The sequence below is a fragment of the Hippopotamus amphibius genome, chromosome 5 (assembly GCF_030028045.1).
Source record: "Hippopotamus amphibius kiboko isolate mHipAmp2 chromosome 5, mHipAmp2.hap2, whole genome shotgun sequence".
NCBI lineage: Eukaryota > Metazoa > Chordata > Mammalia > Artiodactyla > Hippopotamidae > Hippopotamus > Hippopotamus amphibius.
In genome coordinates, this window is record NC_080190.1 from 39,360,000 (window position 1) to 39,377,503 (window position 17,504).

Here is a 17,504-nt window from a genome sequence, read left to right on the forward strand (position 1 = left end):
TCAAGAGCAGTACAGTTGTTTTCTGGTATCTGAGAGGAATTTGTTCCAAGACGCTGAGTAGATACCAATATCCGAGCATGGCCAAGTCCCTTACATAAAGTGGGGTAATATGTCAGTCCTCTGTAGTGGTGAGTTCTGCATTCGCGGACACGGAGGGTTCACTGTAGTTCTTAACACTTTTAGGTTGAGGATCCCTCAGTGAATTTGAGGAAAATGATAAAAATGGACAGACACATGGACATACCCTACACTTTCAGAGGTTTCAGATTTCTTGTTCTCTTTATATGGACTCCTGGTTAAGGACCACTACTCCATGCAGTTGTTACACATAGAAACTCTTTGTAAAATATAAAGCTGCTGTGATCTCCTCAGTATCCTCAGTTTCTGCCTATCCTAGTTACTTAGAGAAGTAGGGGGTTATTTCTATTAGCTGTGCCTTTTAAAGGACCAAGAAAAGAGAAAGCCAGGTGCCAAATGCCCAGTGTACTATGTAGGACAAAAGGGCATGATAGTTAAGAGAAAGGGCCTGCGGTCTCGGGCTTGAGTTTTTGAATCCTGGCTCTCACACTAATACAAAAACTAACTGTGTGATCTTAGGAAATTTAGTTAACCTGTCCCTATTCCTCAGTTTATTCATCTGTAAATTAGGTATATGAATGGTTTATACTCCATCGGATTATTGCAAAGAATGTAAAAGATTATGCACATACGACACTGACAAGATTGGCTGGCACACAGTAGACAGGGACTCAGTGAGCATTGGCTACTACTACAATTAAAAATCACCCCCACCCGTTCAAGTTACTCCTATTCATCTTTCAAAATTCAGGTTAAGAAAACTTTGTTCAGAAAAACGTTCCTAAATCCCCTGAATGGGTCCCTCTATTTTATGTTTTCTTCTTTGATTTCACTTCTCTTGTGATTAGTCATTGACTGTGTGTCTTCTCGGCTAGATTGCAAACTCCGTGAAGTCAGGGCTTTTGATATGCTTAAATCTCTCTGTAATCTCAGTGCACAGCACAGTATCAGGGCCCAATAGGTGCTCAACTAACACTAGCTAGAAAAATACCTGAATGAGGACACGTGTACCAAAATCTAGAATAAATTGGATCCATATCAATTAGTTCTTAGAGTTAAACCCATTCAGACTCTGAAGCACTTTCATTCTACTTCCTTGAATTTATATGAGAGTTTATAAGAATTTTCTGTCGTACTTTGCCTCTCCATGCATGACTGCTAAACAGCAGAGTCCAATTCGTTGGATTTTAGTCTTAGGGCTCCTGAAGCCCTAACAGTATGTAGGTGCTGGGGACACCCAGTGGGTGAGGCCCAAGGCGGTTGACTCTACCTGCAACTAAGGAGATCCCCTTCACCTAACAACCCAGAGGAATTTATATGGGAACTTCTCAGGACCAGAAGGATGGCCCTTAAGGATCTATACCAATTTGCTATCTGGACAAACTGTCAAAAGACTGTCAATAGTTGGAATGGTCAAAAGAAATCTGACATTTAGCATTCATGCAGACTCAGAATATTTCTATAGCCTGTTAGAGTTTCAGAATTCATTCCAGGAGGTGTCTGTAAAGAGGGTCTTAAATCTATATAAAGGCATGTTAAATCTAGGGAGAATGAATATTATACACAATCACCTCACTCAACTAGAAGTAGCCTCTCCTCCCCGGGAGGGTTTATTGCATAGGGGTTACAATTATGAGATTTGTGTTTGGGCAGGCCTAGATTTAAATTCTGGCTCTACCACCTACTGGGGCGTGGCCTAATTTAAGTTGCTTAAGCTCTTTCATTTCAGTTCCTTGACTGGAAAAATGAGGATGGTCATAACTATGGCATAAGGCAGTGAAGATAAAATCAAAAGATTTTTCTGCATTTATGGAGATGATAAAAAAAAGATAAAATCAAATAGTATGTCTACAGCTTTCACCACAAGGTCTGCTATGGGATAAGTATTACTATACATCGGACATTATTAAAACTCAACTAAGAATGTGAAAGTAAGCCAAAAAAATATTCTCTGAGATAACTAGAAATGTCACATTGTTCATGAATTTTACTCATAGGAGGACCTCTCTAGCATTCATAAGGGTCCTTTTACTGCAGTCAACAGAAGTACCAGTTCAAACTAGGTTGAATGGATTAGGATGGCATGGGATGTTACTGAAATCGCTGTCCTGAGAGTAAGAAAAGAGGTCTAACATCTTTCTAATATTGGAAAAAGTAGAAAAAGAATAAAAAGCACAGACAATATGGAAATAATCATGGGTCTGAGCTTGACCCATACTACAAGCATTTAACTGCTCATAGACGGAAACTAAGAATTCAAGAAAAAAGTTAAAATGTGTTTGAAGCTCAAAGGGATTAAGTCATTTCCCCAAGTTTACTGAAACTTTTCATCTACTCACACCGAGCTTAGCGTTCTTTCCAGTACATTTCAATTTACAGCTATGTTCTACTAGCAAAAACCACCACCACATATAAATATAACGAATAATACAGATAATACACAGATGCAACCAATAGCATGTAAGATACGTCGTTTCCCCCCAGACATGGAAAATCCCAACTTACAACATTCATGAATGCTTCTGGATCCACAGCTTTAGTTGGCATATGTCCTGAATGCACATTTCTCTGGAACAAATGCGCCACCAGAATCAGAAGCCACATCTCGTTTCTGTGTGAAACAATCCACTCTCTTGACAAGATTTTTGACATGGTTCAACATCTGCATTTATCTGTTCCTGGTAATATAACAACTGATTCTCAAGTCAGAAGAGTCTGTAGGTTTAAAACCTCTTTCATATATTTTCCAGCTGTAATTTCTTCTCCAAATTCTGAAGCAAATTAAACAAGCTTTGTTGATAGGAATGAAAGAACATAAAGCAGAATGGAAACAACATCCAGGATGTCCCAATACCATCTGGCTCCTCCCACTCCTTCACACAACTTGGTGTGTAGAAAGAACTTTCTTTGATGCAACCTGGAGTTATGTGCATATAATACAACCCATAAAATCCCTGTGCATCTTCACGTAATATGACCCAGAGGAAGCATCATTTTATTTTTTTCCTAGTTCTTTTTTAAAAAGTTTTTTATTGGAGTATAGTTCATTTACAATGTTGTGTTAATTTCTGATGTACAGCAAAGTGAATCAGTTATATATATACATATGTCCACTCTTTTTTAGATTCTTTTCCCATATAGGCCATTACAGAGTATTGAGTAGAGTTCCTTGCGCTATACAGTAGGTCCTTATTAGTTATCTATTTTGTATACAGTAGTGTGTATGTCAATCCCAATCTCCCAGTTTATCCCTCCCCCACTTACCCCCGGTAACCATATATTTATTTTCTACACCTGTAACTCTATTTCTGTTTTGTGGATAAGTACAGATATCATATGATATCACTTATATGTGGAATCTGAAAAAAAAGGTACAAATGAACTTCTTCCTGGTTCTTAGCTTCCTTTGATAGGTAGAAAGGTATGAAGTCTGCAGAAAATTTTATAAACATTTAGAGTCACATTCAAGGGCTTCAATGATTGGAAGAAAATGAATCTTCCATGTTTATGCCATTTCTAAGTAGCTCAACTAAATAGATACAAAAAGTTTTGTTTGGGTCTGTAATCACTAGTTAATTGCTGAGAGATTAATTTGATAGATACCTGGTCATTAAGTCATCTGCAATAACTAAAAGGAGTTGCAGTCTAGTTATTTGCGTAAACTAAATGCCTCAGTTCAATCAACTACCTGGCCATGCGGGCAATTCCTTAGCCTATTAATATTGAAGCAGGCCAGGAGAATAGTATTACTGTCGTTTTAAGTGAGGAATGTGTTCGAATTTAAGAAAAAATACTACTTAAAGTAAAATATTTCTTTACTTTTACATCAACTCTTCAGAACTGAGCTACCAGCAGCCACACGAATTGAGAGGCTTTGGGAATGTGATTGGTGAAGGAGCCAAAGCTGGAACAGGAAAGGTGAGTCGGTGAGTCAACACCCTCCCGCACTCTCAGCCTCACCCACTCTGGGCCGCCTGCACAGATGTGATGAGGTGAGTCTGCAGCTCTTATCTGGACCATTCTCAACATTCCCACCACTAGTGATCTGATGTGTGCTAAGGAGTAGTGCTTTGACCTCATTTAGGAGAGCAGAGGGAGCATTTGTATGACACTCTACAGAGTCCCAGGTCCTCAGCACTCACTGAGCTCGCTCTGAAGTTATGCAAAATAAAATTCTGGAGAAGAATTTGGGCTCCCATTGTTGATATTTTAGAATTTTAAAATATTATTCAGCCAGACATATACACACTATCATATATAAAACAGGTAAACAACAAGGACCTACTGTATAGCACAGGGAGCTATATACTATCTTGTAATAACCTATAATGGAAAAGAATCTGGAAGAGGATATATGTATACATATACATATATATGTGTATGTATGTATCTATATATATCTATAACTGAATCACTTTGCTGTACACTTGAAACTAACACAACATTGTAAATTAACTATACTTCAATTTAAAAAAAAGTTATGCAGCCAGGAGAGAAAATCTCATTCAGTCCTCTCATTTTCATTCGGGAAGATAAGTTAAAAAGCCTTGCCCAACATTACCTAGCGAGATTGTAGCAAGGACAGAACTAAAATTCAGGTGTTTTAGTTCATCATTGAATATTATTAACGCATGGGAAAAAATGTAACACTTCAATGTCCCCCATTCAAGGACAAAGCCGCACCTACTATCGAAAGCAATTACATCAGTCTTTGTGAATTGTCTCTTTAAAAGTTCTCTCTGGATTTAAAATTCAAAATGATTCTCAATAATTTCGTTATAAATGTGGGACATATAACCTCACATTGTCCCAATATATTCAGGTAAGATCAACTCTCACGTAATATACATCAATACGGTATAGAGTTATTAATGAAAGAACTGATGCCAAAAAACTGATTAGTTATGAAAAATTCCTTTTTTAATAAATTTATTTATTTATTGGCTGCTTTGTGTCTTCGTTGCTGTGCATGGGCTTTTCTAGTTGCAGCAAGTTGGGGCTTCTCTTCGTTGCCATGCACGGGCTCTAGACACATGGGCTTCAGTAGTTGTGGCTCACAGGCTCAGTAGTTGTGGCTCACAAGGCTCTAGAGTGCAGGCTCAGTAGTTGAGGTGCAAGGGCTTAGGTGCTCCATGGAATGTGGGATCTTCCCATACCAGGAATTGAATCTGTGTCCCCTGCATTGGCAGGCAGATTCTCAACTACTGCGCCACCAGGGAAGTCCTGAGAAGGTTGTTTTGAATCAAAATTTGGGGCAACCTATTAGCTTCATGATCTTGGATGTCCAAATTTCTCCCCAGATATAGGAATTTCTCCTTCTCCTTCTATGACTCCAGTGATGTGTATGTTGTTTCTATTAATTTAGCCTATAAGTCCTATAGACTCTTTGTTCCTTTTAGTTATTTTGTTTGTTTGTTTTCTGTTCCTCTGACTGGATAATTTCAATTGACCTGTCTTTGAGTTCATTGATTCATTCTTTTGTTTGTTCAAGTCTGCCTTTGATATTCTCTATTAAATCCTTCAGATCCAGTCATTGTATTCTTCAGCTCCAAAATTTCTGTTTGGTTCTTTTTATGTTTTCTATCTCTTTGTTGAACTCATTTTGTTCTTGTATTGTTTTCCTGATACCATCAGATTATTTATTTGTGTTCTCCTCTAGCTGAGTATCTTTAGAACAATTGTTTATAATTCTTTGCTGGGCAATTCCTGGACCTGCATTTCTTTGGGGCCAATTACTGGAGGTTTACTGTTTTCCTCATTCCTCATCATCCCTAAAGCCTCATGTAGGTGTTTGTATTTGGAGATGCAGTCACCTCTTCCAGACTTTATGGTCTGATTGTGGTAAAGGAAGACTTTTACCTGTGGGTGGGTGTATACTGAAGCGTGCTATGACCTCAGGTCTAATTGTGCAGGGCGCCAAGTGCAGGAGTGTGTGCTGGTACTGGTTCCAGTGAGGAGTGATGTCTCTAGGCTCAGGTTGCTGGGATGCACAGCATCAGCAACTGTGTGGTCCCTGGTGAGTGCTGCAGGGCTCTGCAGTGACGGCAAGGGCTTCTGGGGCCCTCAGTGGTGCCTCCAGGCCCAGCAACTAGGGACCGAGACAGGCAACAGTAGTGTCTGGAGGCAGTGTTGTGCACAGACTCAGCTGTGGGAGCCAGCTGCGGGTGTCTACATAGTGGCGGGGACTGATTGCAGACACACACATAGCGGTGGGGGCTAGGGAGGCAGCAAGAGCCAGCCCAACTGCGGGCACACTGGCTCTCTTGTGGAGTTATGGCCCTCTGTGCTCTGATCTGACTTTTATAAGGTAAGCCAGTGTTTCTTCATCAGCTAGTGAAATTGTGAAACATCTGATGTAGAAAGCAGCAATCATCTCTCCCAGAGACTGGTCCAAATATAAATCCTGACTCTGTCCCTTCCTGGCCCTGTGATTTTTGTTAAACCACTTAACCTCTCAGAGTCTCAGTCAAAATGAGATGCTATCAGGATAAATGGGAAAATGAATGCAAACGGAATAAACACATAGTGGGTACTTAAAGAACTGTCTTTCCTTTCCCTTTATCTTTTCTTCTTGAAGGATCCTGTGATATGGACACAAGCTTGGTGGCTTAAGTCTTCAGATTTATTTCTAAACCAAGATTAAGTTATAGTTTGTTAGAGCTAAATTCATACATTTCTGAAATCACTTCGTTCAACTTCATCACTTTTATTAAAAAATTATATAGAATGCAGCATACATATTTGTGGTGAAACTTCAAACACTATGAAACACATAGAATGAGATGTACATCCTACTTTTCTTTTGGAATTAATTCCCATTGATATTTTTATGTATATCTTTTATGACACTTTTTATAAGTATACATATATATGTAATTATGCATACTGATAATCATACCTGCATATAACATTATTTACATGAATAAATACATTTATTTACATAAATATGTGTATATTTACATATTTATATACAGCTCTGAAAGTCTCTATCATATAAAAAGTTCTTTCCATTTCAATATTTTAAACTATTTGATTCTATGTAGCTGCTGCATAAAGCCACATTGTATGTATCAAGGTATGATGATGTGCCAAATAGTCCATGTTGATGGCTTTTAGCTTGTTTGCAATGTTTAGTTACTATAAATCACACCATAGCAACTACCCTTGTGTGTGTGTGTGTGTGTGTGTGTATAGTGAGCATATATGACAGTATTATTATAGAAAAGATTTATAGATATAGATACTGGATCAAAGTATGCCATTTACATTTCCATAGCTACTGTTAAGTTGCCTCTACAAGACTGAACCAGTGTAAGTTCTCCTAACAGGTCATGAACATGATTGTTTCTCCACATCTTCCTTCATCAATTCTGTACTCCATACATCTTTTTAATTTTGCTGATATGATGGGATCAAGATGTCTCATTGTAATTTTAGTTTGCATTTTCTTGACTTATAATGAAATTGAGAGTTTTTTTTTTTTTTTTTTTGGGGGGGTACACCAGGTTCAATCAACTGTTTTTATACACATATCCCCATATTCCCTCCCTTCCTTGACGCCCCCCAATCGAGTCCCCCCCACCCTCCCTGCCCCAGTCCTCTAAGGCATCTTCCGTCCTCGAGTTGGACTCCCTTTGTTATACAACAACTTCCCACTGACTATTTTACAGTTGGTAGTATATATATGTCTGTGCTACTCTCTCGCTTCGTCTCAGTTTCCCCTTCACCCCCCGCCCCCTCCCATACCTCGAGTTCTCCAGTCCATTCTCTGTATCTGCTTCCTTGTTCTTGTCACTGAGTTCATCAGTACCATTTTTAGATTCCGTATATGTGAGTTAGCATACAATATTTGTCCTTCTCTTTCTGACTTACTTCACTATGTATGACAGATTGTAGTTCTATCCACCTCATTACATATAGCTCCATCTCATCCCTTTTTACAGCTGAGTAATATTCCATTGTATATATACGCCACATCTTCTGTATCCATTCATTTGTTGATGGGCATTTAGGTTGCTTCCATGTCCTGGCTATTGTAAAGAGTGCTGCAATAAACATTATGGTACAAGTTTCTTTTGGGATTATGGTTTTCTTTGGGTATATGCCCAGGAGTGGGATGACTGGATCATATGGTAGTTCTATTTGTAGTTTTTTAAGGAACCTCCAAATTGTTTTCCATAGTGGCTGTACCAACTTACATTCCCACCAACAGTGCAGGAGAGTTCCCTTTTCTCCACACCCTCTCCAACATTTGTGGTTTCCAGACTTTGTGATGATGGCCATTCTGATTGGTGTGAGGTGATACCTCATTGTGGCTTTGACTTGCATTTCTCTGATGATGAGTGATGTTGAGCATCTTTTCATGTGTTTGTTGGCCATCTGTATGTCTTCTTTGGAGAAATGTCTATTTAGGTCTTCTGCCCATTTGTGGATTGGGTTATTTGCTTTTTTGGTATGAAGCTGCATGAGCTGCTTGTATATTTTGGAGGTTAATGCTTTGTCCGTTGTTTCATAGGCAATTATTTTTTCCCATTCTGAGGGTTGCCTTTTAGTCTTGTTTATGGTTTCTTTTGCTGTGCAAAAGCTTTTAAGTTTCATGAGGTCCCATTCGTTTATTCTTGATTTTATTTCCATGATTCTAGGAGGTGGGTCAAAAAGGATGTTGCTTTGATGTATGTCAAAGAGTGTTCTGCCTATGTTTTCCTCTAGGAGTTTTATAGTGTCTGGCCTTACATGTAGGTCTTTAATCCATTTGGAGTTTCTTTTTGTGTATGGTGTTAGGAAGTGTTCTAATTTCATTCTTTTACATGTTGCTGTCCAATTTTCCCAGCACCACTTATTGAAGAGGCTGTCTTTTTTCCATTGTATACTCGTGCCTCCTTTGTCAAAGATAAGGTGCCCATATGTGTTTGGGCTTACTTCTGAGTTCTCTATTCTATTCCATTGATCTTCCTTTCTATTTTTGTGCCAGTACCATACTGTCTTGATCACTATGGCCTTGTAGTAGAGTTTGAAGTCAGGAAGCCTGATTCCACCAACTCCATTTTTCCTTCTCAAGATTGCTTTGGCTATTCGGGGTCTTTTGTGTTTCCATACAAATTGTAAGATTTCTTGCTCTAGTTCTGTGAAAAATGCCATTGGTAATTTGATCGGGATTGCATTGAATCTGTAAATTGCTTTGGGTAGTACAGTCATTTTCACGATGTTGATTCTTCCAATCCAGGAACATGGTATGTCCCTCCATCTGTTTGTGTCATCTTTGATTTCTTTCATCAATGTCTTAAAGTTTTCTGCATACAGATCTTTTGCCTCCTTAGGCAGGTTTATTCCTAGGTATTTTATTCTTTTGGTTGCAATGGTGAATGGGAGAGTTTCCTTAATTTCTCTTTCTGCTCTTCCGTTGTTCGTGTATAGGAATGCAAGAGATTTCTGTGCATTAATTTTGTATCCTGCTACTTTACTAAACTCCTCAATGAGTGCTAGCAGTTTTCTGGTAGCCTCTTTAGGGTTTTCTATATATAATATCATGTCATCTGCAAAGAGTGACAATTTTACTTCTTCTTTTCCAATTTGGATTCCTTTAATTTCTTTTTCTTCTCTGATTGCTGTGGCTAACACTTCCAAAACTATGTTGAATAACAGTGGTGAGAGTGGACACCCTTGTCTTGTTCCTGTTCTTAGAGGGAATTCTTCCAGTTTTTCTCCATTGAGAACAATGTTGGCTTTTGGTTTTTCATATATGGCTTTTATTATGTTGAGGTAATTCCCTTCTATGCCCATTTTCTGGAGAGCTTTTATCATAAATGGATGTTGAACTTTGTCAAAAGCTTTTTCTGCATCTATTGAAATGATCATATGGTTTTTATCCTTCAATTTGTTGATATGATGTATCACGTTGATTAATTTGTGTATATTGAAGAATCCTTGCATCCCAGGGATAAACCCCACTTGATCGTGGTGTATGATTTTTTTAATGTGCTGTTGGAGTCTGTTAGCTAGTATTTTGTTGAGGATTTTTGCATCTATATTCATCAGTGATATTGGTCTGTAGTTTTCTTTTTTTGTGACATCTTTGCCTGGTTTTGGTATCAGGGTGATGGTAGCCTCGTAGAATGAGTTTGGGAGTGCTCCGCCTTCTGCAATATTTTGGAAGAGTTTGAGAAGGATAGGTGTTAACTCTTCTTGAAATGTTTGATAGAATTCACCTGTGAATCCATCTGGTCCTGGGCTTTTGTGTGTTGGGAGATTTTTAATCACTGCCTCAATTTCTGTACTTGTGATTGGTCTGTTCATGGTTTCTATTTCTTCCTGGTTCAGTCTTGGAAGATTGTATTTTTCTAAGAATGTATCCATTTCTTCCAGGTTATCCAATTGATTGGCATATAGTTGCTTGTAGTAGTCTCTCATGATGTTTTGTATTTCTGAGGTGTCCGTTGTGACTTCTCCTTTGTCATTTCTAATTCTGTTGATTTGCATCTTCTCCCTTTTTTTCTTGATGAGTCTGGCTAATGGTTTATCAATTTTGTTAATCTTCTCAAAGAACCAGCTTTTAGTTTCATTTATTTTTCTTATGGTTTCTTTCCTTTCTTTTTCATTTATTTCTGCTCTGATCTTTATGATTTCTTTCCTTCTGCTCACTTTGGGGTTTCTTTGTTCTTCTTTCTCTAGTTGTTTGAGGTGTAAGGTTAGGTTGTTTATTCGATCATTTTCTTGTTTCTTAAGGTAGGACTGTATTGCTATAAACTTCCCTCTTAGAACTGCTTTTGCTGCATCCCATAGGTTTTGGGTTGTTGTGTTTTCGTTGTCATTTGTTTCTAGATATTTTTTGATTTCCTCTTTGATTTCTTTAGTGATTCCTTGGTTGTTTAAGAGTGAATTGTTTAGCCTCCATGTGTTTGTATTTTTTGCAGTTTTTTTCCTGTAATTGATATCTAGTCTCATGGCATTGTGGTCTGAGAAGATGCTTGATATGATTTCAATTTTCTTGAATTTGCTGAGGTTTGATTTGTGACCCAAGATGTGATCTATCCTGGAAAATGTTCCGTGTGCACTTAAGAAGAAAGTGTAGTCTGTCGTTTTTGGATGGAATGTCCTATAAATATTAATTAAGTAGAGATGGTCTAATGTGTCATTTAAAGCTTGTGTGTCTTTATTTATTTTCTGTTTGGATGATCTGTCCATTGATGTAAGTGGGGTGTTCAAGTCTCCCACTATTATTGTGTTACTGTCGATGTCCCCTTTCATAGCTGTTAGCATTTGCCTTATGTATTGAGGTGCTCCTATATTGGGGGCATAGATATTTACCATTGTGATATGTTCTTCTTGGATGGATCCCTTGATCATTATGTAGTGCCCTTCCTTGTCTCTTTTAATAGTCTTTACTTTCAAGTCTAATTTGTCTGATATGAGTATTGCTACTCCAGCTTTCTTTTGACTTCCATTTGCATGGAATATCTTTTTCCATCCCTTCACTTTCAGTCTATATGTATCCCTTGGTCTGAAGTGGGTTTCTTGTAGGCAGCATATATAAGGGTCTTGTTTTTTTATGTGTGTGTGTGTGTGTGTGTGTGTGTGTGTGTGTAGTGAGCACATATGACAGTATTATTATAGAAAAGATTTATAGATATAGATACTGGATCAAAGTATGCCATTTACATTTCCATAGCTACTGTTAAGTTGCCTCTACAAGACTGAACCAATGTAAATTCTCCTAACAGGTCATGAACATGATTGTTTCTCCACATCTTCCTTCATCAATTCTGTACTCCATACATCTTTTTAATTTTGCCGATATGATGGGATCAAGATGTCTCATTGTAATTTTAGTTTGCATTTTCTTGACTTATAATGAAATTTAGAGTTTTTAATGTTTCAGCTATTTGATTTTCTTTTATGAATTACTTTTGCAAGTTATTAGCCTGTTTTCTCTGTTTTTTTTTTAATTTGTCTGGGCTTTTAATTTTTATGAGTATTGATCATTGGTTTATTATATGTATTGCAAATATTTTCTCTTTCTCTCTTAAAATTTTTGATTGCAATGCCTTTCTTTAGTTATTAATTCATCTTACAGTAGTGTTAAAATGTTATAAGTTAAACTCTCTTGAGGTTTTCATTTTGGGTTTCTGGGATTTCTGAGTTTTAAAATAGTTTTTCTTTACTCCAAGGCTATACAAATATATTTTATATTCCTTCTAATATTTTTACAATATTTTCCTTTAGAACTCTGGAACATTTGGAATTTACTTTTTAGTATGGGTAGGTATTAAATCGGGGTTATTTTTTTCTAAGTAGTTATTTAATTTTACCATTATCACTTATATAGTTTTTTTCTGATTCCCCTGCTATGAAAGCCACATTTACTCTTTCACCTTATTTTTATTTTTTTAATTTATTGGCTGTGTTGGGTCTGTTGCTGCGCTCAGGCTTTCTCTAGTTGTAGAGAGCAGGGGCTACTCTCCGTTGCGGTGCTCGGGCTCCTCAGTGCGGTGACTTCTCTTGCTGTGGAGCACGGGTTCTACGCACGCAGACTTCAGTAATTGTGGCGCGAGGGCTCAGCAGTTGTGGTGCATGGGCTTGGTTGCTCCACAGCACTTGCGATCTTCTTGAACCAGGGCTAAAACCTGTGTCCCCTGCAGTGGCAGGAGGATTCTTAACCACTGCGCCACCAGGGAAGTCCACTCTTTCATCTTATATTACAAAATCCTGAAGCCTCTGAGCTTACATGATTTCCTAGAGCAATCCTTCTCAGCTGGGAGTGATTTCATCTCCCAGGGCAGTTTTGGGAATGCCTGGAGACATTTTTGGATGTCATCACTAGGGGAAGGTGACTGGCATCTAGCGGTCGAGGCCAGGGATGATGGTAAGCATCCTACGATGCACAGGATGGATCGCAAAGCAAAGAATTTCTCAACCCCAAATGTCGATAATGCTGAGGTTGAGAAATCTTGGCCTAGAGTCATCACAGTATATGAACATACATCTGAAAAAAAAATCCTACTAAGAAAAGGTATGTGAACATATTTTTAAAATCAGTATTTAAAATTATTGTTCTTTTGTATCTGTTGACAAATCCTCCAAGGGTTGTTATGCATGTAAGTTGTCATCATGATTTAGTAGCTGTTTTGCAGGTGAGAAAAAAATGTGACCTTTCCTCATTGTCATTTCTATGCAATGCTCTCTATTCTCATAACTAAAATATTTTATGCTCACCAACACAGTGTTGTATCCTCTGGATGACAAATACATATATTAACTGTGTGTTCATTTCAAAGCACTGGTTTTTACTGGACCAGGAGAGGAAGAAGTGTTCAAATCTGATTTTCTCTCTCATATGCAAGAAAATCAGACTGAGAATCATCTGATTGGTGATGGTGGTTTCGGTTCCCACACTAAACCAACTGAAGCAGGGTTTCTACTTATGTTGTCATCTTTTGAGATTTTGGAAATTTTGATGTACGCAGTAGAGAAATGGCTGGAATTATTTTAGTCCGGGGGCGCTTGAAGGGTGAATCAGGCTTAGGTGGATCCAAGTTTAGGGTCTGGGGTCAGACAGAGAGTAGCATGAAGCACTACAGATCCTTATGAAGGGAGAGGGGAACTAAACCATAGGAAGGGTCCTGCAGAGACACTGAAGCGGCAGGCACTGGAACTTCCCTGGCTGCTGGGGTGCAGAAGTGCCTGGTGTTCAACTCTGCTTTCATCTGCCCTGATTTTTAAAGTAATCACATTTATAGGAATATAACACAGTGAGATTGACAAACACCTGGCAGATCGACTAGTTTATTTTACAGATAAAACAGGCCCACAAGAGGGAAACAACTTTCCCAAACATGTAAGACCAGCTTCAGCATGATGGAAGCTAAGGAAAGCAAGTGGCATGGAGAGTGGAAAGACAGAGGTCTAGAGAGGAAATAGGATAAACAGAGGTCCCTTCTATCATCTCACTAGCATTCATGGGACATCCTAGCAACATCCACTGTCCCCCAGTAAAATCATTAAATGGTGAGTGTCTCCATATTCAAAGGTTGCCTCTCCTTTCTATGCATTCTCTCTTTTTTATTGGAGTATTATTGCTTTACAATTTTGTGTTAGTTTCTGCTGTACACTGAGGTGAATCAGCTATATACGTATATATACACACATATATGCCCTCCCTCTTGGACCTCCCTCCCACCCATCCTCCCATCCCACCCATCTAGGTCATGACAGAGCACTGAGCCAAGTTCCCTGTGCTATACAGCATGTTCCTACGAGCTATCTATTTTATATATGGTAGTGTATGTATGTCAATCCTAATCTCCCAATTCATCCCACCCTCCCCTTCCCCTCCTGTGTCTGCATATGCATTCTCTACGTCCACATCTCTATTCCTGCCCTACAAATAGGTTCGTCTATACCATTTTTTTAGATTCCCTATATATGTGTTAATATACAACATTTGTTTTTCTCTTTCTGACTTATTTCACTCGGTATGACAGACTCTAGGTCCATCCACAGCTCTACAAATGATGCAATTTTGTTCCTTTTTATGACTAATATTCCATTGTATATATGTGCCACATCTTCTTTATCTATTCATCTGTTAATGGGCATTTCGATTGCTTCCACATCCTGGCTATTGTAAATAGTGCTGCAATGAACATTGGAGTGCGTGTGTCTTTTTAAATTATGGCTTTCTCAGGGTATATGCCCAGTAGTGGGATTGCTGGGTCATATGGTAGGTCCATTTTTAGTTTTTTAAGGAACCTCCATACTGTTCCCCATAGTGGCTGTATCAATTTGCATCCCACCAGCAGTGCAAGAGCATTTTTGATTTTGAGATTCTCTTCGTTTCCAGAACATAGCAGTTGATTGCCTACCTCACCCTGTTACTAACATGAAATGTTATTTCCAAAAATTCTCACCAAGGGTTCCTGCCCTGAAACGTTTATTGGTTGTCTGTGATATGTCTAGTATATCTTTCCAACAGGGAATATGCAGCCTATTATTAATCACATTAATACAGACTAAATAAAATAGATTAAAACAAATGATAAGAAATTCATAAACTTTACAATTTTAAAACAATGCCCTTAAAGATAAGGAAGGAAAACAATTTTTTTCCTGATCTTTCGAATCTATCATATACCTAATCGTGGTTGGTATAACTGAGGATCATAAAAGACTCTAGCTGTCATTGAGTTTCTTTAAAAATTTTTCCCGGGGCTGTTAAAGGGGTAAGTGTGAGAATGTGTAGGTTTAGTTATGAAGCCTGGAAATACCACCTGAGGGCTCAAGTCACAGGGACACCTAGCAGGGAGATCCACCGGGAAGGGAGCATTAACAGTAGTGGAATCCGACAGACTAGGGTTCAAATCACAGCTCTTCCTCTCACCAGCTGTGGACCCTTGGACGATTTTCTAATTTTTCTCTCGTCTTACCTATAAGTTGATAATAATAACACCTTCTTGCAGCACTGTTGTAAAGCTTAAGTAAAATTTGTGTGAGGTGCACAGCGTGAAGCCTGGCGTCCAGAAGCTACCTAATATCTGTTGTTGTTATTTCTTGCTGCTGTCCTTATTATTAGGATTACGCGCAGTTTGGCTTGAGGTGCAGAAGACTGAAAATAAGGCTTACTTGAAAACTTCCTGCCTCCTAGTTTAATGTCTGTGGAACCTGGAATGGGTGATCCCGACAACAGACCATGCTCTTTAGTGGATAGAATTTGCTGGGTGAGGTCTAGGCGAAGCTGCCTGGCTGGGCTAAGCTGCTCTGGATGCCATGGGCTTTGCCACGACAGCACCTAGCGAGTGAGGAATCTGAAGTTCTCCATCTAATAACCTGTGTAGACAGCCAAAGTAGAAATTTACTTTACGTCTACACAATTTGGTCGTCTGTATCAATTAAATCATCAACTCTATTATTGGCTGAGTGTGTGCCTTCCACAGGACTTTTCTGACATAGGCAACGACTTTGAAAAGATCTTCCACATTTTGCCATAATGGGGATTGTCCATCTGCTACACCTTTCTGTAACCTGAAAATACTGACTCTAGAAGTATTTATAAATTCATCTAAATACCCTTAAAAACTTTCCTCAGTTATTTTTTTCCCCTTTAAGAAGTCACTCCATTTCCAGAGCATCTCTTTCTGCTCTCTTCTTTCTCCAGTAGATGGTCAAGAGAGGAGAAAGGCAAACATATTCTCTTGCTCATTACATAAAATATAAAATAAAAAGATTCTTCTTACTCTTTCCTCCCAAAAGGTTACCACTTATTTTCCTCTCTTTTTTTTACTCAAAGATGCAATTAAATCTCTTTAAAAAACAGTTTTTTCAGTGTAAATTTTTTTAACTCTCTTATGGGAAATTTGGCAATATGTATAAAACATATAAATATTCTTAACCCAGAAATTTATTTCTGGAAGCCACCAATACTGAACAAAAATATTTATAAGGAACAGAGTGAAACATTGGAAATAGCATAAATAGCCATGAGTGAAATAGTTACAGAAATTCTACTTGATCCTTACAACACAATACCGTTCAGTCATTACAAAAGTATTGTAGACGTGTATTATCACTAATGTGAAAGTGTTCACAATGTTTTAATGCAGAGAATGAAGGCTACTACACAGTATTTATTGCATATTTTTAAAGTTATAAGCAGACATGAGTAGAAATGAGACCAGAGAAAAATCTATCAAAATACTAATCAAGTAGCTTTCTCTGAGGAATGAAGTTACTGGTTATTTATTATTTCCTTTGTTAGCTTTTCTCTATGTTTAAAAATGTCTATAATAAACATATTTTACTTTTGCAATTGTACAAAAGCACAGCAGGTCTTTTTTTTTTTTTTTTTAAACTTGAGACAATATTCCCAAGCCTATTTTAGTCTAGAGAAAGGCAGCGTAATTTAGGAGCAGAAAGAATTATAGCTATGACCTACCTCAGTACAGAGTCCATTCGCTGAAGGGAGGCTGGTTCAGGAAAGCCGGCTGCTCAGCTCAGATGCTACAGTATAAAGGGAGGCCAAAGTAGAGGAGGAAGCAGGACACTGACCACACAGAACTTCCTCTATAATCAGCCATCATTTTAGTAATCAGCTTCATTGCCTCAGGCCTAGATTCTTCTGCAGTTGCTTTAATCTGTGGCTACCATTTTCCTTGATGCCCTAGTGGAGTTCATTAGGCAGTGCTTCCTAAGTGTAAGTATACAACGCTGGGGTTATAGAAGATTTTAACTAGTACGTGTGCATGGTATTAAATAATGTTAAATCATATGATGTGAGAGTTAGTCTCTGTATTAGTTTCTATTGCTGCTGTAACAAATTACCACAAACTTAGTGGTTTATCATCATATAAGTTTATTCTTTTATAGTTCTGAAGGTTAGAAATCTAAGATCAAGAGGTTCACAGGGCTGTATTCTTTCTGGAGAAGGCAGGGGAAAA

General features: G+C 38.1%; 1 protein-coding gene across 2 annotated transcripts in view; it reads right to left on the reverse strand.

Annotated features, from left to right (window-relative positions):
* Positions 1-17,126, reverse strand: part of LIPM (lipase family member M) — a 31,636-nt gene extending 14,510 nt beyond the window's left edge. The window contains exons 1-2 of one of the 2 annotated variants that reach the window (XM_057735936.1): positions 17,003-17,126; positions 2,584-2,849 (exon numbers count right to left, since the gene is read on the reverse strand). In XM_057735936.1, coding sequence (XP_057591919.1) covers positions 2,584-2,730 — 147 coding nt within the window. In that variant the 5' untranslated portion in view covers positions 2,731-2,849; positions 17,003-17,126. Of the gene's footprint in view, positions 1-2,583; positions 2,949-17,002 lie in introns of those variants that run through there. The other variant, XM_057735937.1, reaches the window with a different exon arrangement.
* Positions 17,127-17,504: the final 378 nt, after the last annotated feature.